The following is a 27,902-nucleotide window of genomic DNA, read 5'->3' on the forward strand; positions in this document are numbered from 1 at the left end:
CCGGCACGCGGAAGATCGAACAGGTTTGCGCGACCTTGTTGAGATTATGACGGACGCCCCGCCCAACGATTCACCGTGATTTTGTTCACTGTCAGGTCTCCGTAGGCACTCTGTAAGCACCTGTGAATATCTGTGATGCTCTGGTTTTCCGCCAAAAGAAACTCGATGACAGTTCTCCCCTTGGAACACATTTCCGTTAGAGACTCATTTTGAAGGCTATGTAGTCGTATAGTGCCGCCTCGTATCGGAACTTTTTGAAACTATGGAGGCTGAAGCGGAATATTCTACAATGTCCCTCACCAAAATCTACATTTCTTTCAAGCGAAATTCGCCGAGAAAAACATTGTATAGCGTTACTTATTGGTCGTATCTCGTAGGTAACCAGTAGTTGTCCTTTCTTCCATATCTTCATGATGAGTATGCTGTGGACTCTCCCACATTGCAAAATAATAAAAGTCTTGTTCACAGGGCTGGTTTGACGAGCATCAGATACCTTATCGTACATCGACTGACCCGTTAAATCACCCGATCTCAGTTCCACAGAAAATGTTATGAACACCTGGATCAACAGATGAAAAGTGGTAATCAACATCACCGAAACTTGGTAGTTCTAAAGCATCTCATCAGCTACGAGTTAGGATGCTAGACGAAACTTGTGGACGTTCGCCGAATGTGGGCATTATCAAGACTAGAGGCGGTGTTACTGGTATTAGTGTGATAGCTCCTGCGTCTGACTTACTTATTTTGACTTACACTGATCTGTACAAGGAAGGCCGGCCGGTGTGGCCGTGCGGTTCTAGGCGCTTCAGTCTGGAACCGCGTGACCGCTACGGTCAAAGGTTCGAATCCTGCCTCGGGCTTGGATGTGTGTGATGTCCTTAGGTTAGTTAGGTTTAAGTAGTTCTAAGTTCTAGGGGACTAATGACCTCAGATGTTAAGTCCCATAGTGCTCAGAGCCATTTGAACCATTTTTTGTACGAGGAAGATCTGACGTACGAAGGATTGCAGGGCGCGCAAACCTGTTGCTGCTGGTAAGCTTTCGGGTGATATAACTCCGCCCGCACAGTTTAACCTTCATATCCAGGCAGTAATTACCGAAGGTCAGGTTATGTTACGGTCAAACTTGACTCCCACCTTAATGGAGATGTCAAAGTAAGACAGCAGCTGGCCTTTGCAGGTTACATTCAACTTTTTATTGGCCTCTGTTTCTCATGTGTACGTACAGTGTTGTGTTTTGTCAGGCTTTGACTGAAGGCGTTTTTGCGCGATAATAAATGGCCACAATTTCAAACGCTGTTGACATATTGATTTCCATTCCCTCGAAAATTTTAATGTGAGCAACTAGTGCATAGATAAAGGATCTTGAACCACACCCTTGTTCTGTCTTTCAGTGACCTAAATGCCACACAACGAGTCATTAAAGAAGGGATGATGTATGTTTTGACGTCCCATCAACGAGTTCATTAGAGATGGAGCTCCAGTTATGAACGAGGAACGCAATCAGGCATCTTTTTTTTCAGTGGAACCATCCTGAAATTTCGTCTGGTCTGAAATGGGGAAACCACGGTAAACAACCACTCTACCACCTCTCTCGGTGTAAATCATTAAGCCCAACCTTCTTTCAGTCAACTTTTCGCAACTTTTTCCTCACATCCTGTGTAACAATATAATTATTATGAAATTACAACGGAATCAAGACCTTTAGCTGATAACAGGCGTTGATAAATATCAACAGGGACAGTTGAAAATGTGTGCCTCGATAGGGACTCGAACCCGGGATCTCTTGATTACGTGGTAGACGCTCTATCCGTCTGAGCCACCGAGGACACATCGGATATGACGACTGCAGGGACCAGTCAATCTACCGATTCTCGTAAGAGTTCGGGCAATGTGAGTGCAGCCGCACTGACGAAGATCATTGGCTGGTTAGCCTTATCTACATGAAACTTGTTTAACATCTCCCGGCACAAAGTCACACGTCGTGTCACCTGCTCTTCCGCCTGTATGCAGAACCCGGACAGAACAAAGTTTCGTTACTTGCAAATGATAAAGCAGAATCGAACGAATTGCTGGTTCATTTAGCCCTAAGCTATCCTCTATCTGCTTATAGGTCACTCGTCTGTCTCCATCTGGCGCTTTTCCTCCGTAACTGATGATCGTGGCCTTTCCACCCTCTCAGCGTCCTCCAGGGTGAAATTTCCTCTTTGAAATTCTCTGTGCCACCTGAATATACTTGGTACGATGTGGACACACATCACCGAGTGCAAGAGTCATTTCTTCAAAGCACTGCCTATGTTTAATCAACGCGCGAAGCTGTACCACGAAACTGCTCGAATCTCACTTGGCGATCACGATGCCATAGCAATCACTTCAAACTAATCCTGCTAGCGAACGACTGCGCCCACAGACTTGGTGTAGCGGCTACAACGCAAGTATGAATCACTCTCAGAACACAGAACAATCAGCTTCCTGTGACTTATTGTTGCGTCTATTGCAAAACTTTCCTAGTACGCTTTTGTACATACACTGATACGTTTCAACCCTCGTCGCTTCGGCTTGCTACCTCGAAGCAGAAAGATGGCGAGTCTTTGACTAAGCTGCTTGCCACCCTTCATCCTTTTTGTATATTCTTTCAATCTGAATAACCTGCACGATTCATATAGTCTTTACAACTTTAAATCTTTTAATACAATTCATACATACATTAATTGGTTACTCCTTGTTTTTACATATTTCATTAAATTCGGATTACGATTTAAAATTTTACAGAGATCTTGTTTCGTTTCACCCAATCAACTACACTTACTTCCTATTAATTCATGATTCTGAAGATGGTCACTCATTGTCGCTTTAGCCCCGAGTGTCAGTATCGCGCAATAATGGCGCAGATTTAAAAAAATATTGAGCTCTAGCTAGAGTGACATAGCTAGACAGTGGCGTACAGTCAATGTAGGACACAGCGTTACAGAGCTTCAGCAGGAGCAGTCTCAGCTCTTTCGTCGGCTCAAATAGATCTCGAATTCTACGAACGTTTCGCTGATGTATTTAGGAGAACTAAAAACGAAGTTATAGTTTTTATGTGGAGCAACGAAAAAACTTACTATTGACCTTTAGCTACTGCAGAGTCCTTATAAACAAGTGCTGGAGAAGTAAGCAGAATCTGCGAACCCAAATGAATTCGGAAATAAGAACAGAAACAGAAGAAGAGTGGTGATGTATACGACGAAATAAAAAAAAAAAAAAACACAATTGTATTTTCTGATGCTTTGAATTCTATGTAGCAATTTTCTCATTGTGTGAAAGGCATTGGAACAGTGACTAAATTGGTGATTAATCTTCGTTTTCGCTATCATTTTTGATGTCACTAATTGCAGCAAACAATGAAAATCACCGTAGAGCATGCTCATTAAATTCATGTTAAAATTCCACGTCTTCGATTCTTATTTGCTTCAATAATTTGTGGTGTCCTCCTCTTCTTCCATTTTATTATATCTGTTTTCCTTGTTAAGCAAATACAGGGTGGTTCAGCTAAGTTGTTCTCCTCATTTTTCTCTGGTGTTTAAGGTACGTTTTCAGTCAGGTGAACTGTGAAAAGTCGTCACTAAACGACGTACCTGTATAGTCTCTTTTTATAGCTATATTAATAACTGAGATATGGGCATGAAATTAATTTTTCAGATGAATCCGATCACCAGTTTCGAAGTAATTACAATATTTAGAACTTAGGATTTTTCTGTTTTGAACTTGAAGCGATTGCTGTCTTATATGGATGTTTGCAATTTCGTACGTCAAATAAGGAAATACAATACATCGGATAAGGAGTTGCACCGTTGCGATACCGGTATGAAAGGGACACAGAGGAAACATAGCTTTCATTACGTCTGCGTCGTTAACGTGTCTAGAGTGCTGGTGAGTTTAAAAAAAAATAAAAGTTTTTCGTTCACCACGAAAAACACATGTGACACTTCTTTATGGATAACGCAGAACTAACGCGAAAAGCTCAAATGAGACCAACAAGAACGACAATTCAGCAAATGTGCAAAACATTGTCGTTAAAGGGCAAGGAGCAAACCTGCAACGAGAGGAGCGAACGAAATAGATGTTCTGATAGTTGTCGCTCGCACTTCACATGTTACCTTCAGAAATACTGCGATTGCCTCTGGCAGTCCACATGTTAGCTCCAGAAATATTGCGGCTGCCTCTAGAATAAGTCAGCCTTGCGCTGTTACTGCTTCACCCAGTATAATGTGCCACTTCACCATTAGATTAATTAGCAGAGACTGCAGAAGAGGTATGGAATTATGTCGCTCGGCGCTGATTAGACATCAGGACAAAATTTCTTTCTTCGAAAAATTATCTTTACCAGTGAAGATATCTTTTCAAACCATGGGAAGCTGAATAGAAGAATATTCATTATTCGGCAGCTGAGAATCAGCACTGGCTGAGGCAACTTGAACATTCTAAACAGCAGAATGCGAACCTTTGGCATGAGGTTAATGAAGACTACGTTATTGGCTCTTAATTAATGGACGAAACCTTAAAGCGTAAAAGATATGCACAGTTTCTTAGCGAAGTGCTAACGACTCTCCTAGAGGAAGTACCACTTCATATACGTATACAACATGTATGTCGTAACAGCACGATGGGTGCTCAGCTTGCTGCTCGTTTGTGACTAGGACAGTGTTCATCCAAGTCTTTCCTGGTCGCTGTATAGGAAGTGAAGGCCTTAAAACTCGGCCTACGCGTTCACCTGATGGACGCCACTGTACTTTTTTCTCTGCAGTAAACTCAAAGATGCAGTGTAGGTACAAGGTTCGGCGACCAAAGAAGATTTAAAATGTCGCATTGCTGCTGCATGTGCAATCATATCTGAGGAAATTATTCAGTCCGTACAGAAGTCCTTGCACCAGCGACTACAAAATATGTGTATTGCAGTAGACAGTCGGTATTTCGAACAGTTGATGATATAAATGGAATTTTGAGGAAGTGTTTATGACATTTTTTGTGATTTTCTTTTTGCTGATGTGTCTAATGAAATTTTACAGTGTCAAGTGTGTATCTTGAGATTTAACTAACGACGTGGAGTTTGTTTGTCTAACCTCAATTGCCTGTATTACAAACCCATTTAATTTCTGACGTGCACTTATCTTTTGGGGCCGGCCGGAGTGGCCGGGCGGTTCTAGGTGCTACAGTCTGAAACCGCGCGACCACTACGGTCGCAGGTTCGAATCCTGCCTCGGGCATGGATGTGTGTGATGTCCTTAGGTTAGTTAGGTTTAAGTAGTTCTTAGTTCTAGGGGACTGATGACCACAGCAGTTAAGTCCCACAGTGCTCACAAGGCAACCTCCCCATCGCACCCCCCTCAGATTTAGTTATAAGTTGGCACAGTGGATAGGCCTTGATAAACTGAACACAGATCAATTGAGAAAACAGGAAGAAGTTGTGTGGAACTGTGAAAAAATAAGCAAAATATACAAACTGAGTAGTCCATGGGCCACATAGGCCACATCATGGACAATGTGAGCTCAGGAGCGCCATGGTCTTGTGGTAGCGTGAGCAGCTGCAGAACGAGAGGTCCTTGGTTCAAGTCTTCCCTCTAGTGAGAATTTTACTTTCTTTATTTTTGCATAGTTATTATCTGTCCGTTCGTTCATTGACGTCTCTGTTCACTGTAATAAGTTTAGTGTCTGTGTTTTGCGACCGCATCGCAAAACCGTGCGATTAGTAGACGAAAGGACGTGCCTCTCCAATGGGAACCGAAAACATTTGATAGCAAGGTCATAGGTCAACCGATTCCTCCACAGGAAAACACATCTGATATATTCTATACGACACTGGTAACGGCATGTGCGTCACATGACAGGAATATGTTGTCGACCCACCTAACTTGTACACTTGGCGAATGGGTAAAAAGATTCTTCTACCTTGCCCGATTTAGGTTCTCTTGTGGATGTGATAATCACTCCCAAAAAAGTGATGAAAACATAAGAGTTTGTCACATAAACTGAAAACAAAAAAATTAAACTTTTCGCTCGATGGAAGATTTGAACCAAGGACCCCTCGTTCCGCAACTGCTCACGTTACCACGAGACCACCACATCGCTCCTGTGCTCCTTGTGTCCTTGATGTTGCCTATCACTCATGAACTACTCAGTTTGTATATTTTGCTTATATTTTCACAGTTCCACACAACTTCTTCCTGTTTTCTCAATTGATCTGTGTTCAGTTTTTCAAGGCCTATCCACTGTTCCAACTTATAACTAAATCTGAGGGGGGTGCGATGGGGAGGTTCCCTTGTCAGAGCCATTTATCTTTTGGGCTCTTGCAGAAACAACAGCAGACCAGTCGCTATAGTTAACTTCCGTATCACAATCGAGCCGCTAATACAAAAAGCGAAAATTAGTTATAAATCTGTTTCCAGTATCTTGCACGACATTTCGAACACAGTAAAAGTTGCTGCCCACTATATTCGGTGTTTGCTCATCTAGCTCAAAAATCCTGGCGAACCGAGGCAGCAGCGGAAATGTTACAACTGTATCAGGGTAATCCAGATGACTTCTTTAGCCGCCTAATCACCAGCTATCTGAAGTAGAACGACCATATAAAACTCACTGCAGGTAAGGTTAATGCCAGTCTGAGATTCAGTGGAAGAGTTCCCAAAAGGAGACAGCTTAGAAAACTTCGTCCGACCAATACTTGAATACTGATCGTCAGTTTGGGATCCGTACCACATAGGTTTGATGGAGGGAGAAGAGAAAACCCAAAGAGGGGCAGCGCGTTTCGTTTCACGTTCATTTAAAATGTGAGAAAGAGTCACTGAGTTTCTCGGCAAACTCTAGTGACAGACGCTGCAAGAGTGACGTTCTGCATCACTGTTTGGTTGACTGTCAAATACAAAGGAGCAAAGTAAGCAGTGGAGATAAATGCGTTCACCACCGCCAACAATGGCGAAGATCCAGTCGTAACAGGGCAAGGTGATGCTGAGCGAGCGTTTTTTTGGGATTGCCGTGGTGTGGTGTTAACAGGTTATTCTAGTAATGATCAAACAGTCACTGGAGCATACTACCGAATTCTGACGAGTTTACGCGAGGCTGTCAAGACCAAGGGTTGCGGGAAGTTGTCCACGGGAGTGCTTTTGCTCCACGACAACGGCCCAGCTCATTCTGCACAGGACAGTGACACACATGCTGTTTCTTTGGGCTATCAAATTCGTCTCTCCCCTGTGTTCTTCTACTATTGCACCCAGTAACTTCTTCTTCTTCCCTCAGACGAAGAAATCACTGCACGGCAGACATTTCCAGATTGACGACGAGGTGATTTTCTAGTCGGGACGTTTTCCGAAAAACCAAATGCAGACTTCCACACGCAAGGCCTCTACCAATTTATCCATCGTTGGTAATAAGGCATTGTACCAAAGAGTGAATATTTTAGAGCACAGCTGGCACCGTCCCCAAGTTTCATTGTCGAAGCGCTATTTCTTTGAGGTGATAATTAAAATTTTATAAGTAACCCTCTGCATTGGTCTGACAGGACCTTAAACTTGAACGAACAATTTCAAAACTCCGCTGCCTCACGCACATGGCAATCTTCCGACAGGCTTAAGTGCGTGCGAGTATCAGAGCCAGGGGTTTATACAACCAGTTCACATGCTGTTCATGTACCGTTAGTGTCTACATTCAGTAAGACCATTTTGCAGGCAGGCAGTCTTTGTATGGCTCGTTAGACTTTCAATCTTGTCTGAAGGATTGGATTACTTTTTCGGTTAATGGCTGCACCCTTAGTTTTATACTTATTTCTTCATTTCTTATTTTGTCTTCCCTTGTGCGGCATTTCACTAATCTAAGGAACTTCATTTCTGATGTTTCAAGTTGTCCTAGGTCTTTTGAACTTTATGTGCAACTTACTGTTCCATATTGTAACGAGCGAGTGCCATGAATTTATAAAATTTCACTTGGTTTTCTCTTCTCGTTTTATAAATAAAAAATGGTTCAAATGGCTCTGAGCACTATGGGACTCAACATCTGAGGTCACCACTCCCCTAGAACTACTTAAACCTAACCAACCTAAGGACATCACACACATCCATGCCCGAGGCAGGATTCGAACCTGCGACCGTAGCGGTCGCGCGGTTCCAGACTGCAGCGCCTAGAACTGCTTGGCCACTCCGACCGGCTATCTTCGTTTTGTACTTTAATCCTCTTCTTATCGTGCCACGTACCTGTTGATAGATGTTAAATTTTCTTATTTGTATCGTTCTCTTCTTCAAAATTTATCTCACATTCTAGAAACTGGAAATAGGATACCTATAATGTTGTTACGTTACTGATGATTATCTTACCCTTATGGGTTGTTTCCTAAAAAGAGTACTGTTCTTGTTTTTGTTGTTGATATCTTCATATTATAACTAGGGTTATATTGTTAACCTATTTACCACAATTAGTAATTTCTCTTCACTATCCTCCATGATTACGTGGTCGTCGGTAAAAAGCATCGTATTTAGGGCTTTATCTGTCACAATTCTTGTACCTTGAAGTATTCTGTCCTCCATCCATTCCCTGACCAGGTCGTCTATGAAGATGCTGAACGGTGTTGCTGACATATTACAGTCTTGCCTTACTCCTTTTTTCATCTCTATTTCTGGTGTCAGCTCTTGGCCAGTGCCTAGTTTCATTTTCGTGTTTTTATACAGGATGAACTAGAATTCAACCGTCAAATTTTCGATTGTTCTTCAGGAATACCTCTGAGTATTTTGGTCCGAGGGACCAACGGTCTCCGGCAGCTCGTTATAGAGTAATAATGTAATTATGACTTATTTGATTTGTTACCACAAAATACCCTGACAGTACGGTAGTGAAAATGCCTGTCGTATGTAGTCACCAAAACGTACAACACAAAATAAGTAAGAATTATAAGATGGAAGTACTGTGATATGGTTGCTGTCAACTCAGCATAGCGCCGTTGGTCCGCTCTCCCAATGCATTCAGTGATCCTGTACTCGAGGTGCACATCGGGAAATTATTCATCAGTAAATCCATCCATAGTGCTGCTGTGTATCACTGTTAACCCACAAGTAATACTACCGGAAAACAAAAGCCAAGGCAGAACCGATCAGTAGTGAATGCTTGAGGGAAACGATATAAGGAGGACATTACTGTTGTCAACAACAGACACTGTGAGCGAGTGGAAGCAACACGCACGCTCGCACAGTCTATAGTTGCACTGTTGTGCACTATTTTCACTACAATACAGATATAAAGCTAATTTGGGCAAGAAAAGAAAAGAGGAGAAGGAGGAAGAGATTAGTGTTTAAAGTCCCGGAGACAAATAAGGTCATTAGAGACGGAGCACAAGCTCGGATTAGGGAAGGATGGAGAAGGAAAACGGCCGTGCCCTTTCGAAGGAGCCATCCCGACATTCGCCGTACGCAATTTAGGGAAATCACGAAAAACCTATATCAGGATGGCCGGACGCGTGTTTCAACTGTCGTCCTCCCGAATGCGAGTCCAGTGTGCTTACCACAGCGCTGCCCCACTCGGTGAAACGATACGAGGTGCAATAATTCTGTAATGAGGCACCGGAGACCGTGGGTCCCTTACACCAAAAGACTCGGAAGGTGTCCCTGAAAAACCTCTGAAAGTTTTTCGTTAGAGTTCTGGTTTATTCTGTATAAACCGTGGCATATTTTTATCATCTGCTTGGGAAACCGCTCGTACTTGTTCCATATTCTCTCGAGGACTATACCCCACAGTATTATGACATTTCTGGAGACCGAAAATCTCCGCTCTGTTCCTTCACGAGACATGGAAAGCAGTAGTTACAGGTGCCCAGGTAGATGCCAACTTCTTGACTTCCGGAAGCTGTCGGATACAGTTCCGTGCTGCCGCCTAATGACCTAAGTATGAGCGTATGGAATATCAGATTGGATTTTAAGAGTTTCTAGCAAATGAAACACAGCCTGTCATTTTCAACGGATAGAAGTCTTCAGACGTAAAAGTAACTTCAGTCGTGCCCCAAGGCAGTGTTACAGGGGCATTACGGTTCACAATATAAACAAATGACCTGGTAGATAACGTCAGAACTTCCAAGAGGCTTTTCACGGATGATGCTGTTGTGTACAGAGATGTCGCAGAGCTAGAAAATTGTTGCGAAATGCAAGAAGACCTGCGGACGATCGACGCATGGTGCCGGTGGTGGCAAGTGACCCTTAATATAAACAAATGTAAGATATTGAGTGTACATAGAAACAAAGACCCTTTATGATATGACTACGCGATTGCAGAACAATCACTGGAAACACTTACTTCCATTAAATATCTAGCGGTACGCATAGCGAGCGATATGAAGTGGAACGACCAACAAAATTAATCGCGAGGTAAGGCAGATGCCAGACTGAGATTCATTGGAAGAGCCCTTACGAAATGTAGTCCATCAGCAAATGAAGTAGCCTACAAAACACTCGTTCCAACAAGACTTGAATCCGCACCAGGTAGGACTGATAGACGAAATAGAAATGATCCAAAGAAGAGCATCATACAGGTAGGAGACGAGGTACTGGCGGAATTAAAGCTGCGAGGAAGGGGCGTGAGTCGTGCTTGGGTAGCTCAGTCGATAGAGCACTTGCCCGCGGAAGGCAAAGGTCCCGAGTTCGAGTCTCCACACAGTTTTAATCTGCCAGAAGTTTCAAGAGCATCATATTTCGTTATAGGTTCATGCAGTCAGCGCGAAAGCGTCTCAAGGACGCTCAGCCACCTCCAATGGCAGACGCTGCAAGAGAGGCTTCTGTAACACGGTATGGTCTGTTAATATTCTGTACGTTCCTGGAAGTCATCCACTATATTGCCTCTTCTTATGTACGACGTCTGAACAAAAAATAACGGGAATTTTTTAATTTTTACTTATTGGTGCACATGTTCCTGGTGTATATTTGAATTTTCAGTTATTTTGAATATTTAGTTTATTGTTGACAGTCGAAAAGGTTATAAATGTTCTCAAGTGCTCGAATTTTAACTTTCGCAGAAGATGGATCAAAGCATTTGCATTAAATTTTGCTTGAAAAATGGGAAAAAAGTGCAGCACCGCATTTGAAATGTTGACTGTATCTTTTGGCGAATCTACTATGAGTAAGAAATGAGTTTAAGATTCGTATAAATGTTTCAAAGAGGTTCAAAAAGACGTTGAAGACGACGACCGCCATAGAAGCCCAAGCACATCAGTCACTGACGACAGTGTGGAAGAAAGAAAGGAAACGGCTCTGGAAAGTCACCGAATCACCATCGGTTGTTAATGATTTCGGCATATTCTTTGACACATTCTAAGCGATTTTTAGGAAGTTTTGGGCTTGAACGTGAAGCAGCAAAGTTCGTTGCGAAAGTGTTGTATTTCGATCACAAACGAAGTCGCGGAGACATCGCTCAGGAATTTCTGGATGAAGTCGACAATAATCCAGAAGTTCTAAAGAAAGTAATAACGGGTGACGAAATATAGGTACACGGGTGTGATGTCGAAACCAAGGTCACATTGTCGCAATGGAAACTGCCTGAAGAGGCAAGACCGAAAAAAATTCGACAAGTTGTTCTCACTGTTTTCTTGGATCACAGTGGGTTAGTGCATCATGAATTCTTACTGAAGCCCACGAGAAAGATAGATCTCGGCGCGTACGACACGAAGGTAGACCTGAACTCGCTCACTCGCTCAGCAGACAAAACGCGTTTATAAACGTGTTAACTCGCAGCTGGGCGTTTATGTACTAACGAGAATTGCATCTATTACTGGAATCTGCTAGTATTAAGTCTTACTGATTAACAGCACAACAACATTTAATTTAAGATCAATACTCGATATAAATGGTATAACGGCTGGTTTGTATATAGCATTTAGTCTCTTCTGCTTAACGTCCTCATTTCCTACAAGAAGTGGCACCTTGTGCAACTGATAAACATTTTGACATGATTTTAATTTTATTGTACCCCAGTGCAGCCGTAACAAATTATAAGTAGGCCTATGGACTTCCGATCATTGTAGGACTAATAACAGTAAGACTCAATAATAGCGGATTCCAATAGAAGATGCAATTCTCGTTTGTGTGTACACACGTAGTTACGAGTTAAAAGGTGTAGAAAAGTAGTTTGCTGAAGTGAGCGAGCGAACGAGCTCAGGCCTAACCTCGTGACGTACGCGCCGCGGCCTGTCTTTCTAGTAGACCTCGGTTCTTGCCTTATGGTCGCACGGTCAATAAGGAATACTGCATATAAGTTATGCGCTGTTTGCGTGAAGCAGTCTGAAGAAAACGACCAGAATCGTGGCAAAATCGCTCCTGCACATTGCCTCACGATAATACTCCTGCCCATACCTCAACGATTGTGCGTGACCTTTTGACAAAAAAAAGAAAAAAAACTGTTCTCTGTCACTGTATTCACCGGGCATGGCCCCCTTTGACTTCTTTCCACTCCCGAGGCTGAAGAGAACCATGAAATGACATCAGTTTAGCCGTGCGGGATTAGCCGAGCGGTCTTGGGCGCTGCAGTCATGGACTGTGCGGCTGGGCCCGGCGGAGGTTCGAGTCCTCCCTCGGGCATGGGTGTGTGTGTTTGTCCTTAGGATAATTTAGGTTAAGTAGTGTGTAAGCTTAGGGACTGATGACCTTAGCAGTTAAGTCCCATAAGATTTCACACACACATTTGAACATTTGACATCGTTTTACCGCCATTGATGAGATAAAAATAGAAGTGTTGTAGAAACTCAACACCATAACAAAAAATGAGTTCCAGAAGTGCTTCCAAGATTGGAAAAGCGTTTGCACAAGTGTAATATATCTTAGGAGGATTATTCTGAAGGGAACAAAGTTGATGTTGATGATGAATAAATAAAGATTCTTTAAGAGAAACAAAAATTCTATTTACAATTTGATCACACCTCATATAGCTTGCGAAAAGACGATGAAGGCAGGATTAGAGAGATTCGAGTCCACGCGGCAATCCCTTCTTCCCGCTAACCATACGCGACTGGAACAAGAAAAGAAAGAAGTGACAATGGTAGACGGCCGCGGTGGTCTAGCGGTTCTGGCGCTGCAGTCCGGAACCGCGGGACTGCTACGGTCGCAGGTTCGAATCCTGCCTGGGGCATGGGTGTGTGTGATGTCCTTAGGTTAGTTAGGTTTAAGTAGTTCTAAGTTCTAGGGGACTTATAACCTAAGATGTTGAGTCCCATAGTGCTCAGAGCCATTTGAACCATTTTTTGACAATGGTACACAAAGTATCCTCCGCACACATACCGTAATGTAGCTAGCAGACTATAACTATAACTGTACACTGAAGAGCCAAAGAAGCTGGTGCACGTGCCTAATATTGTGTAGGGCCCCCGCGAGCAGGCAGAAGTGCCGCAACACGACATCACACGGACTCAACTAAGGCCTGAATCCTGCAGGGCTGTCCATAAATCCGTAAGAGTAGAAGGGGATGGAGATCTCTTCTGAACAGCACGTTGCAAGGCATCCCAGAGATGCTCAGTGTTCATGTCTGGGAAGTTCGGTGGCCAGCGGAAGTGTTTAAACTCAGGAGAGTGTTCCTGGAGCCATTCTGTAGCAATTTAGAACGTGTGGGGTGTCGCATTGTCCTGCCGGAAATGCCTAAGTTCATCGGAATGCACAATGGACATGATTGGATGCAGATGATCACACAGGATGCTTACGCACGTGTCACCTGTCAGAGTCGTATCTAGATGTACCAGGGGTCCCATACACTCCAACTGCACTCGTCCCACACCATTAGATAGCCTCCACCAGCTTGAACAGTCCCCTACTGACATGCAGGGTCCATGGATTCATGAGGTTGTCTCCAAACCCGTACACGTCCATCCGTTCGATACGATCTGAAACGAGACTCGTCCGACCAGGCAGCATGTTTCCAGTCATCAACAGTCTAACGTCGGAGTTGACAGACCCAGGCCAGGCGTAAGGCTTTGTGTCGTGCAGTCATCAAGGGTACACGAGTGGGCCTTCGGCTCTGAAAGCGCGTGTCGATGATGTTCCGTTAAATAGTTCGCAAGGTGACATTTGTTGATGGCCAAGCACTGAAATCTGCAACACTCTGCGGAAGGGTTGCGCTTCTATCACGTTGGACGATTCTCTTCAGTCGTCGTCGGTCCCGTTCTTGTAGGATCTTCTTCCGACAGAAGCGGTGTCGGAGATTTGATTTTGCCGGATTCCTGATGTTCACGGTACACTCGTACCGTGGAATGGTCGTATGGGAAAATCCCCACTTCATCGCTACCACCGGAATGCTGTGTCCCATCGCTCGTGCGCCGACTATAACACCACAACAAACTCACTTAAATCTTGATAAATTGCCATTTTAGCAGCAGTAACCTATGTAACAACTAAGCCAGACACTTGTTGTCTTACACTACTGGCCATTAAAATTGTTACACCAAGAAGAAATGCAGATGATAAACGGTTATTCATTGGACAAATATATTATACTAGAACTGACATGTGATTACATTTCCACGCAATTTGAGTGCATAGATCCTGAGAAATCAGTACCCAGAACAACCACCGCTGGCCGTAATAATGGCCTTGATACGCCTCGGCATTGAGTCGAACAGAGCTAGAACGGCGTGTACAGGTACAGCTGCCCAAGCAGCTTCAACACGATACCACAGTTCATCAAGAGTAATGACTGGCGTATTGTGACGAGCCAGTTGCTCGGCCACCATTGACCAGACGTTTTCAGTTGGTGAGAAATCTGGAGAATGTGCTGGCCAGGACAGCAGTCGAACATTTTCTGTATCCAGAAAGGCCCGTACAGGACCTGCAACATGCAGCGTGCATTATCCTGCTGAAATGTAGGGCTTCGCAGGGATCGAATGAAGGGTCGTAACACATCTGAAATGTAACGTCCACTGCTCAAAGTGCCGTAAATGCGAGCAAGAGGTGACCGAGATGTGTAACCAATGGCACCCCATACCATCACGCCGGGTGATATGCCAGTATGGCGGTGATGAATACACGCTTCCAATGTGCGTTCACCGCGATGTCGCCAAACACGGATGCGACCATCATGATGCTGTAAACAGAACCTGGATTCATCCGAAAAAATGACGTTTTGCCATTCGTGCACCCAGGTACGTCGTTGAGTACACCATCGTAGGCGCTCCTGTCTGTGATGCAGCGTCAAGGGTAAACGCAGCAATGGTCTCCGAGCTGATAGTCGATGCTGCTGCAAGCGTCGTCGAACTGTTCGTGCAGATGGTTGTTGTCTTGCAAACGTCCCCATCTGTTGACTCAGGGATCGAGACGTGGCTGCACGATTCGTTACAGCCCCATGCATGCGGATAAGATGCCTGTCATCTCGACTGCTAGTGATACGAGGCCGTTTGGATCCAGCACGGCGTTCCGTATTAGCCTCCTGAACCCACAGATTCCATATTCTGCTAACAGTCATTGGATCTCGATCAACGCGAGCAGTAATGCCGCGATACGATAAACCGCAATCGCGATAGGCTACAATCCGACGTTTATCAAAGTCGGAAACGTGATGGTCCGCATTTGTCCTCCTTACACGAAGCATCACAACAACGTTTCACCAGGCAACTGCTGTTTGTGTATGAGAAATCGCTTGGAAACTTTCCTCATGTCAGCACGTTGTAGGTGTCGCCTTCGGCGCCAACCTTGTGTGAATACTCTGAAAAGCTAAATTATTTTCATATCACAGCATCTTCTTCCTGTCGGTTAAATTTCGCGTCTGTAGCACGTCATCTTCGTGGTGTAACAATTTAAATGGCCAGTAGTGTATATAGGCGTTGCCGACCGCAGTGCCGCATTCTGCCTTTTTACATATCTCTGCATTTGGATACGCATGCCTATACCAATTTCTTTGGCACTTCAGAGTAGAATTTCCCTATGTGTTAGCGGGTGGCTGTGAGCAGAACGCCGGTGTGTGCAGGCGGGCGTGGAGCCGTGCAACCAGAGCGACTGGTGGGCGGGCGCGCCGGAGGAGGACGCGCTGTCGCTGCCGCTGGACGGCGACGGCGACGCGGCGGCCCTGTGGTCGGGCGCCTTCGTCCCGCCGCCGCCGCGGCCGCACTTCCTCGACGACTCCGCGGCGCCCGACGGGCTCACCACGTGCGACCTGTGCGCCTGGGCGTGGCGCGCGCGGACTCCCGTCTTCCCCACCGACGAACCACCAGGTCAGCCTGCTGCTCGCTTCTGGCCGCGCGAGTCGTTGGCGGCGCTCGCCTTCGTACGGTGGTGTACGGGTATTATTAAAAAAATAAGCCCAATCTTCTGCGACAGAGCGCCAATTGCTACGCTGAGCTCACTGATGACGCTGGGTACTCCTAGAGCCAAGTTTCGACACCAATTTCCTATTCATCACATTCCTCACGCACACAATTTCCAATTAACGTCGGGAGCGCAGCCGCGTACACTTCATTTCTTCTTCTTCTAATATGACGGACGTTCGATAAGTAATGCAAGAAATTTTTTTCTGAAGGCAGGTTGGTTTTATTCAGTATTCCAGTGCACCATATTATTCCTCACCATTTTGGCTACAAAAGCCTACTTTTCAACATTATCTCCATTCAATGCGACTGCCTTACGCCAGCTTACTGGGAGGTCCTCTATGCTCTCATGGTACCACACCACCGGTTGATGTCGGAGCCAACGTCTTGCTGTATCAAAAACCTCCCCATCATCCACGTACTGCTTCGCGCGATTTCCATCGTCCATTGGTCCAGACAAATGCAAGTCGGAAGGTGTGAGATCCGAGCTGTATAGTGGACGAGGAATAACAGTCCAATCAAGTTTTGTGAGACTTGTATGAAGTCTTGCGTTGTCATGAGGGAGGCGGAGTTCATTAGCAATTACGTGGTGACGAACACGCGAAGTCGTTTCTTCAGTTTCTTGATGTTAGCACTTCAGAGTTGACCGTTGCGCCATGAGGGGGCATCAAACAGAATAACCCTTCAGAGTCCCGGAAGACCGTCGCCATGAATTTACCAGCTGAGTGTGCAGCTTTGAACTTGTTCTTCAGAGGAGAGATGATGTGACACCACTCGATGCATTGCTGTTTTGTTTCCAGCTCGAAGTGATGAATCCATGTCTCATCGCCCATGATGATTGAAACCTTCCTTTAGAAAACTTTATGAATGATTGTGCTGATAAACCTTTTACGTTATTTGATTTTCAAACAGCTGAGTAAAACTGAACGTACTCACAAGGGAACCTCCCCATCGCACCCCCCTCAGATTTAATTATAAGTTGGCACAGTGGATAGGCCTTGAAAACTGAACACAGATCAATCGAGAAAACAGGAAGAAGTTGTGTGGAACTACGAAAAAATAAGCAAAATATACAAACTGAGTAGTCCATGCTCAAGATAGGCAACATCAGGGATAGTGGTCCCACGGTTAACGTGAGCAGCTGCGAAACGAGAGATCCTTAGTTCAAGTCTTTCCTTAAGTCCTTAAGTGAAAGGTCTAACTTTTTATTTTCAGACAATTATCAAAGTTCAGGCACTCACACATACTCAACTTCGCTCTCCAACATTCCAGGACATGTTCAGATTTGCTTGGACATATGCAGGATTTGACGGTCTACACGCGGAAAAATTTGAAAACGTTAAAAACATATGTTTTGACAGAGCACAGGGAAAACTGTGCGACTGTGAAACTGTTGCATTCATTTTGTGCAGTTTATGTGTCACACTCTTATGTTTTCATCACGTTTTTGGGAGTGATTATCACATCCACAAGAAAACCTAAATCAGGCAAGGTAGAAGAATCTTTTTACCCATTCGCCAAGTGTACAAGTCAGGTGGGTCGACAACATATTCCTGTCATGTGACGCACATGCCGTCACCTGTGTCGTATAGAATATATCAGACGCGTTTTCCTGTGGAGGAATCGGTTGAACTATGACCTTGCGATCAAATGTTTTCGGTTCCCATTGGAGAGGCACGTCCTTTCGTCTACTAATCGCACGGTTTTGCGGTGCGGTCGCAAATCACAGACACTAAACTTACTACAGTGAACAGAGACGTCAATGAACGAACGGACAGATCATAACTTTGCGAACATAAAGAAGGTAAACCTTCCACTCGAGGGAAGACTTGAACCAAGGACCTCTCGTTTCGCAGCTGCTCACGCTCACCACGGGACCACGGCGATTCTGAGCTCACACTATCCTTGACGTTGCCTATCTTGCACATGGACTACTCAGTTTGTATATTTTGCTTATTTTTTTCATAGTTCCAAACATCTTCCTGTTTTCTCGATTGATCTGTGTTTTTCAAGGCCTATTCACTGTGCCAACTTAACTAAATCTGAGGGGGGTACGATGGGGAGGTTCCCTTGTCAGACAGTTCTCTCTTTACTTATTCTGATCATCACTAAACTGACACACAATATTTTTTTAGCGCAACGCAATCTGACTTTCAATAATCCCTAAAAAAGAAAGGCCCTGACTAACAATAACCTATATCTTTCATGAATCACTTACATCACAAAAATCTTCGTTACTCGATCTACTGCAATACAGCGAGCACCAATACTGCCAGCTAAATAAAAGATTCTAACTACTGAAGTCACTAACTACTGATAAGCGTAGTTATCAAATGAAAGATTTTGATAGAGAACAACCAATGTATTTACCTTAATAGTGTTCAAAAGTCATAATATATATATATATATATATATATATATCAATTCATGACATCCAGTCTGATGGACACACATCCAGATCATCCGCTCTCAAAACTCTGCCATCTCTCTCCCCACATCCACCACTGCTGGCGGCTCGCCTCCAACTGCGCAACGCTACGCGCTGTTCACATCCAACTGCCCAACACTACAATAGCGAATATTACAACAATGCCAACCAGCTACAACTGCACACAGCCAGTTATTTTCATACATAGCGCTACGTGGCGTTACCAACATAAAGCCGGCAGCGGTGGCCGTGCGGTTCTAGGCGCTCCAGTCCGGACCCGCGCTGCTGCTACGATCGCAGGTCCGAATCCTGCCTCTGGCATGGGTGTGTGTGATGTCCTTAGGTTAGTTAGGTTTAAGTAGTTCTAAGTTCTCGGGGACTGATGACCACAGCAGTTGAGTCCCATAGTGCTCAGAGCCAGAGCTAATATAAAGACCTAAACAGCCTACTTACATGATGTTCGACAAAAAATTGTCACGACTAGCCTTGTAACGCGCAAAAAATTCCTCACGGATGGTTCTTCGTTGCTCATTGTGGTCTTTTGTTGGGCAACGAGAAACCCAGCGGGTACACATTTTTGAGTGTTCCAACTGGTGGACGAGTGTAGTGTAGCGAGGTGTTTGACTGTGATCCGTCGATAATCTCGAATCAGAGTACCCGTGCGTTCCAAATATAGCAGGAGTCGCAGCTGTGTGCGACCGGCCGACACGCTGGAGATCGGACAGGTTCGCGCGATCTTATTGCGATGATAACAGACCCTCACCCAACGACTTTGTTAACTGCCAGGTCTCCGCAGACATTCTCCAAGCTCCTACGAATACCAGCGATACCCTGGTTTTCCGCCAAAAGACACCATTGACAGCTATCTGCGTGGAACGCACCTCCGTTACAGACGCCATTTTCAAGGCTACGTATAGCGCTGCCACTTATCGTAAGTTTATGAAACTATAGGCGCTGAAGTGGGAATATTTCAAGATGTCCCACAACAAGCTGCATGTATTTTCAACCGAACTGTCCGAGAAAAATTGGTTACTTCTTGAAAACCCCTCGTAGTTTAGAAGGTTGACAGTGTGAATGCCCCTCGAATTTCTGTCGTATACCTTTAGGCCATCTTAAGAAGGAGCCGACAGACTGAAGCTACTGTAGTTGTTACGTATTTTTAAACCACAGAAAGGACAACCGCCAGAGAATTTCATCAGTGTCACAGAGTACGCTAGAAGCATTAGTAATAAGAGGGGTAGCTAATGACCGGTTCCATTCATACATAGCAGATAAGGTACAAAGAACAGAGATAAAGCATACCTCAAATAAGTCTAAACTTTTAGTATAATAATCATCAGAACCAGAGTTCCTCGGGGTAGCATATTATGACCAACCAGTTCCCGATGTTCCCAGTAGCGTTAGTCATGTGCAAAAAAATCCTGTTTTCTGATGATAGCAGTATTATAGTCACTGTGAAAACAAGTGAACTCCTTGCAGAGAAATCAGATTAAACCCTCAGGAAGTTTAAAATTTTTCAGTAACCAATAAAGAACGTAAAAAAACCAATGTCATGAATTTCAGTTTGAAGAGGGAAAAGTACATAGTTTAACTAAATGTAGACGGCAGTTCTATAGACTGTGTAACAAATGTGAAATTTCTACGGGTGGATATTAATTCTCAGATAAAGTGGTGTGAATACATACGACTAAGTTGCAAGCAGAATATGTTCGGCATGTTATGCCCTTAGAGTCCTGTCATCAGTAGGCAATAGACAGTGTCTCTTAGTTACAAACAGTTCAAATGTACACTCAATTCTTAGCTATGGCATTCTTTTTTGGAGAACAAACGCGCGAAATACGAACACAATTTTCAGTAGCAGAGAAGGGCCATAATAAAAAATTGTAGTCGAGCTCATTGTAAAGATCTGTTAAAAACATTTGGTACCTTTAAGGGTATTTTCATTCGATCGTTACAACTCTAAGTACAAGCGTGTTATTTTCCCCAGACGCGTTTCGATTTATTGAGGTAAAGCATCATGAGTGGTCTATAATTAAAGATATTTACAGTTTGATGTGTTTTTAAGATCGAAAAATAATTCGTTGGTTTTTACTTACGATGATTTCTGCTTGGTTTCTCGCCTGCAATAGGAAATGCCGCCTGCTAACCGTCTGGTGCCTTTCTTCATTAGACACAGATACTCGCAGTCTAATTTTTCGTTGCTCTGCAGAACTATGAATTATTAACGTTGCTCATAGCACACTTTTTGTGCACCACTGTTTACTGTTTATTTTTATACTTCTAAATGAGTATTGTGTTTTGTGGTGATGCCAATATACATCGTCACAAGTTTGTCTTTGACCTATACTTTTTTTTAGTTTACTATACACTGCTGTGTATTTATATACTGTGGAAGAGTAATGAAGGAATAGTGATGAAGTATTTTTTGTTTATTTGTAATGAGGATGGAGAATCAAAGATGAACAGACATAAGAGCATAGTAGTGTGGACATAAGAGCATAGTAATGTGAAGGAGAGTGTGTTGGAGGTAAAGACGAGGAGCAAGAAAGTGAAATGAAATTGGGGGGGGGGGGGGGGAATTGGGTGGGAGAGGGTGAAGCATGGAAAAGGCTTTTTTTCTTTTTCATGCGATTTTTTCAATTATTTTATATAGTGTCTGATTTACAATATTTATTTGGTCATTGAGAAGCTGTTTATTTCGTATTAATGCTTTGTTATGAGGAAATTTTCTTGGAAAGGGAGGAGATCTCTGCCTTTACTGTTTGTTATGGTGTTCATATCTTTTTCGATATTGCTTGCTCTGTGGTACTTCTGTTTTAGATTATCTGCAATTGTTGAATGATTTGTACTGTGTTTCAGTGCTCTGACGTGTTTTTTTTTATAGAAGTACTATACATCAAATGTCCTGCCAGTCATTCAAATGTATATTTTTTCACGATCTCTGCAACTGAGCTGATAGATACCATATTGTTGGTGTCTATCTGGTTTTGATTTCAGTTTTGGGATGTTAACTGCACACAAAAACATGAAGTTCACATCAGCAGAACAACACAAAAACTCGCTCCACTTCCTAGATATAACCATAAGAAAAGAAAATAACAAATAAACATGTGACATATACAGAAAACCCACAAAAAGTGACGCTATTTTAAATGCAACCTCAAACCACCTGCACAATCAAAAACAACAGCAATCAGATACATGTTAAACAGACTCAAGAGGATCCTCCTCAACACCTCTGATTACGAAAAGAGCTGGCAATTATAAAACAAATAACATTAAAAATGGGCACAAGGAAACAACGACAGACAAATTAAACAGGAAAATAAAATCGTAAATAATGAAAAAACTAATCAGAGCACACCAACACATACACCCGGCACTACCACGAAAAATGGCATACAGTGACCAACCACAATAAATTCACACACTAAATAGGTAACATATTTTTTTAAAAAAGGGCATAAACATTGCTTACAAAACAAGGAACCCAGTGCAAAAGACCATCCCAAAACTGAAATCAAAACCAGACAGACACCAACAATCTGGTATCTATCAGCTCGGTTGCAGAGATCGTGAAAAAATATACATTGGAATGACTGCAGGATGTTGTTGTTGTGGTCTTCAGTCCTGAAACTGGTTTGATGCAGCTCTCCATGCTACCTTATCCTGTGCAGGATATTGACACATAATATAAAGAACACATCAGTGCATTGAAACATGGTACAAACCATTCAACATTTGCACCTCAATAATATGAATAAAACTTAGTTATTACTTGGCAAAACAAAATGGATTCAATAAGGGAATTCAAGAAATAAACTTATTTTTGCAAGGGAATGACAAGCAAAGGTCAATTGTATTGAATCCTTTGTTATCCATTCGTACCACAATAATACAGACAACAGTTAATTACAGCACCATAAAGTAAAATTGCTCAAGTTCGTCAGTGCATTAAATAAAAGTAGGGCATACCAATAAACAAAATTAAAATATTATCTTAAAGGGGTCAGTATGACCACTCTGGGCGTTAAAGGCGAAAACTGCAAAAAAAAACATAATCAGTTTTGCGAAATGCGCTGTTCTTCAATATAATGAAAGTACATTTTGACCCTTTTGAACGTTCTAGTGTTGGGCCTGAGGGCAAGGGTTGCCTGCAGCTGCGATATGGTGCTGTGACCTTCCCTGATTCGTCTAAACTGAGTTCTTGAGACAGATCATAGTGCATGCTGAATGTTGGGGTCGGAATCCGTTAAGGACTTTCCAATGACGTCAGGTATTGTCCCACTAACATTTACTCCGTAGGACAAGATGTTCGTCACCATATTAAAAGAGAACACTAGTTTAGAACTGGTTGCACGCTATCTTATTGCCCTCCACCGTTGACGTAAGCAGTGATAGCGAAGTGGTGTGTACATGCCAGTCAGTTGTATGGAATCTGCGCAGTAAGATGGATTGGCTTGGAGACTTGACAGAATGACAGGAAAAAGCTATAGTGTTTACATGGCCCACGACCACACCGTGAATGGAGTTGGCCAATTTGTTACCGAGCGAGGTGGCGCAGTGGTTAGACACTGGACTCGCATTCGGGAGGACGACGGTTCAGTCCCGCGTCCAGCCATCCTGATTTAGGTTTTCCGTGATTTCCCTAAATCGCTCCAGGTAAATGCCGGGATGGATCCTTTCAAAGGGCACGGCCGACTTCCTTCCCCATCCTTCCCTAATCCGATGAGACCAATGACCTCGCTGTCTGGTCTCCTTCCCCACAACAACCAACCAACCAACCCAGTTTGTTGCGTATCATCGCAAGTTGTCTAACTTGCCTACAAGGAATAATGTAACTCTCGGTATAATAATAGAGCCCGTAAAAAGATTCCAACTGATTGGGACTGGAGAGGAGTATCACGTACTGCCAATAACAATCGATTTCAGACCCGGCAGGCATCGCTACTGTCAGTGAATACAGATCCATCACAACCAGCTACCAAGCGAACATTGTGAAGGGAACTGCTTGCAGTAAACATCAGGAGCCAGGTACGTCGAAAAAGGCCACTGCTCACAGTGGCACATAAAGATGCACGTATTCAAAGGGCCAAACAACACAGACAACTGACTGGGAGGCGTGTGGTCTGAAGAGTCGTAATTTCGCCCCTTTCCTAATGTTGCAAGGCGTCAAGTGCAACGACAACGCAATGAGGCGTTTAAACTTCGGTATGTGGAAATTGTAGTTTAGGTTGAAGATATTTCTGCGATGTTTTGAGAGTATTTTTATCACGACTTGCGTCCGCTCATTCACGCTACCGCGAACGTGGACCAGGATGCCTATTTGAACGTTCTCGGTGAGCAAGTGTTGCTCTTTCTTCCACATCTTCATGATGAGTATACTATAGACACCTCTGTCTTCCAAGATGACAAAAGCCGTGTTCAGAAAGCCGCAAGCATACAGGGGATACGAAAAAAATGGGAACACCCGTACTTATATGGGAATGATTCATTAATAAGGGGTTGGACCCCCATTTGCCCATAATACATCTGCGATTCTTCTTGAAATACTGGGACGTAATGGTTGTATAGTCTCCAGTGAAATGTTATGCCACTCCTCGATCAGAACCTCTTCTAATTCCTGTAGCGACGAGGGAAGCGAAAATCTGCTCCGGAGTCTGCGCTCCAATAGTGCTCACAAGGGTTCGATAACGTTCGAGTCCGGGAACTGTACTGCCCCGGGAAGACGCTGCGGTTCAGTTGCATGCTCCTCATACCACGATTGTATTGTCCTGGCTGTGTGAATGGGTGCATTATTGTCCTGAAATATGCCATCATTGTTGGGCAACAACATTTTAATCATGGAGTGCACCTGATCACCTAAAATGTTCACATAATCGTTGGCTGTAACACGGAATTAAGAGTAATGATAGAACCGTAACAATACCTGACATGGCTACCCACAACATCACGCTTCCACCTCCATGCTTAACCGATGGAATCAAGCAGTGAGGATTCTAGGCTTCTTTTGGCGTTCTCCAGATGTAAACCCGGCCTGATGTTGGAAATAACGAAAACGCTGACTCGTCGGACCATATGACGTGTTTCCACTGATCATCCGTCCACGATTTATGCTCCTGACGCCATGTTTTACGCTTCTTTGCGTTGGTTGTCGTCACTAATGGTTTCGGTATAGCAACTCGTCATGTTTTGTGTAGGCTGTCATGGTTGTTGAAACAGCTGCTCTTGAAACATTCTATAAGTTCGTTGTCTTGGTTACTGGTGCTCCAGTTAATCGGGCCTCCACAATCTTCCGCCTTTGGAACTCTGTTAGGTCCTTCATTTCTCGTCGACCTCGGCCTCTGAATGCAAATACGAAGTGGGCACTACTCGTATACAACCTGCACTTATGCCTATTCCGTACTGCATAGCCGAGTCCAGCACGACGCGTGTCTTACCTGCGTTGTTGACCGTCAAACACAACCACCCCATCGCTACAATTGTTCACATTATTTTCCCTATAACCTGTACGTTCCTGGACTGACGAACAACTAGGCGCTCTATCGCACCTCGATTCCCCACCTAGCGAAGCTGCGCAGCGTTTAGCACAATGGACTAACATTCGGGAGGAAGACGATACGAATCAGCGTCCGATCATCCTGATTTAGGTTTTCCGTGATTTCCATAAATCGCTTCAGGCAAATGCCGAGATGGTTCCTTTGAAAGTTCCTTCCCCATCCTCACAAACAACCCGAGATTATGCCTCTCTAGTGACTAGTTGTCGAGGGGACGTTAAACCTCAATTTTCCGTTTTTCGATTGCTCCGATAAATCACCCAATCTTAGTGTCCCAGAAAATGTCTGGGACTATTTGGAACAGCAAGTGAAACATCTCAGTTAACACCCTCACAATATGGTAGTTCTAAAGGACCTAACAGTTCTACAGCATCTTATCATCAAATAGTGGCTTCAGCTGGATATGGCCTAGCTGAAGAAACTTGTGGGCTGTCATCCCCGCGAACTGAAGTCGTTAACAAGGCTGAAGGTGGTGTTATCCGGTATTAGTATGATCCCGGTGGTGATTAATTTTTTGTCCGGTATTATCTGTAATCGCTTTCGTAACCTAGATGAATGACTGGCAGAGGAATGATTTTGATATTGATTACCTAAACAGAAGTAGGCACGAACACAAGGCAGAGTCACTCGGTTCAGCAACCATTTCTGGAGATCGCTGTACATATTGTTCCGGTGGCGTTTAATCCCGAAGCAGCCAGTTCAAATCTCAAGTGGAAGAAAATTATACGCACGAGATTTGGTTGACAGGAGGATTGAAGGTTACGGTTTGCAAACCCTGTTACCAGATGTTATAACTATATTCTAACTTAAATTCTAAACCTCTCCTCAGGGTCTAATGAATTGAGAGAATTCTAAACTGTAGATGGTGATGCATCCGTCAGGTACGATCAAAACTGACAGAGGAGATGTCGCCGGCTTTCAACTTTTCCATTCTCTCATTAGCAACTTAAGTGCTGTACGCTCTACGCTATAAGTACGCACACACGTATCACAGTCATATACAATTAAGCAATAATATTTACGTGTCGCGTAACAAACGTGCCAGTGTGCCATAAAAGAAACAAATCCTGAGTCGAAATAACCTTCGCGTGCACCCGCTCCCCCACTCGCCACTGACATACGACCTTTTGTCCACATCCCTCAATTATTCGGCGCAAGCCCCCTCATTTATCCAAAAACGACGTTAAGTAGGACACGGAGTGCATGAGTAGCAAATAAATGGTTCCACCAGAGTCTGTCGAAGAACTTCTCATTCCCTCTGTATGTTCCTATCCAAATATACTGACCTGGCTCGCGACAGGATGCATAGAAAAATAAATTAGAAAAGAACGTAACAGATGCTGTTCAGCAATTTGTTCTCAGTATTACTCGAGATAGGGACGACTTATACTTGAATTCTGCGGTAAGAGACCATGTGCTGGGGGTTAATGTTTAACATAGTTTTTGTTCCAAGAACGAGAAACATCACTCCTGGGCAGCAGCTTGAGTAAAATTTTAAATATTAATTGTAGAATACATAATATAGCAGGGACAGTTACTTTTGTCATGTATTTTGCATCTGCAATAAATTATTAGATATCTTTACTTCAGAGTTAACAATAGTGTCATTAATTTAAACTTTTGTGTTGTAGACAGCAAAAACATTAACGCTTTGGGTATGCTCCCTGATGACTTGTCGAGACTTGAGGCACGAGAAAGCAGGAAGTAATAAGTAAAGAATGGAAGCTAAAATTGGAAAAAATAAACATTACTAATACCTGTCTCTGAGACTCGAGTCGATAATGATAGACATTAAAAAAACAAGTGAAAATTTGGAAATTTTGTCATTTAACACTAGAAATCATAGAATAACGTGAAAATCTGAATTTCCCACTTGATGCTGACTTTCTAAACACGAACGTGCAATACGGACACATAGTAGTATGGTCTAACACGCAGTGGAAGAAAACTCCTATATAGCAGCTATCTCCGTTTGTCTACTATTTGACAGCCAACAGCTGCTCTATTCTGTCCATCATAAGAATAACAAAGTAAACAAACACAAACACGATGATTTGTCAGAAGCCGTAGCACACGTATAATGATGATGTCACGCTTTTGAAAGTAGATCCTACTTATGTATTAGATATCTTATTACTAAGTTACGTGAAATGAAATTTTGAGATATTCTGATGTATTAACAGCCATCAACGTTTTTCTTAATCTCGGTTTAGATATGTAGTTTTTATTTCAAAAATCGTGTTCAGTCACAGTCTCTGTACCGTTATGATGTGATTGTCGCGCTGTTAATATGTAATATGAAAATGATTGAGGCTGTTTCCTGCTCCGCAGTGAAACAAGCGTGTGGAACACGGTTAAAAAGTGCCGAGTAATAGGTTGTTCTTAATGTTTTTCATAAATTTACAGAAAAAAATTCGGCTTTGAAGTTCTCTGAAGGACTGTATCTGATACAGTTGAGATATAAATTCACATTGGATGTACAGCGGAATCAGTAACGAAGTAGTTGATAATCTGAATACGTGCATTATTTATAAAAAATGATGGTGAATTTTAAAATTACGAGATATAGGTATATCAAATTGAACCAGAGACTGCTGCCGCGTGTGTGAGTTGCGTTTGCGTGAGTATGTGTCTGTCG

General features: G+C 43.4%; 1 protein-coding gene across 1 annotated transcript in view; it reads left to right on the forward strand.

Annotated features, from left to right (window-relative positions):
* Positions 1-27,902, forward strand: part of LOC124612623 — a 222,276-nt gene that overhangs the window by 174,881 nt on the left and 19,493 nt on the right. Inside the window, exon 2 of the mRNA XM_047140921.1 lies at positions 15,943-16,186. Within this exon, the coding sequence (XP_046996877.1) occupies positions 15,943-16,186 (244 nt within the window). The remainder of the gene's footprint in view (positions 1-15,942; positions 16,187-27,902) is intronic.

This window comes from Schistocerca americana, chromosome 4 (assembly GCF_021461395.2).
Source record: "Schistocerca americana isolate TAMUIC-IGC-003095 chromosome 4, iqSchAmer2.1, whole genome shotgun sequence".
Taxonomy (NCBI): domain Eukaryota; kingdom Metazoa; phylum Arthropoda; class Insecta; order Orthoptera; family Acrididae; genus Schistocerca; species Schistocerca americana.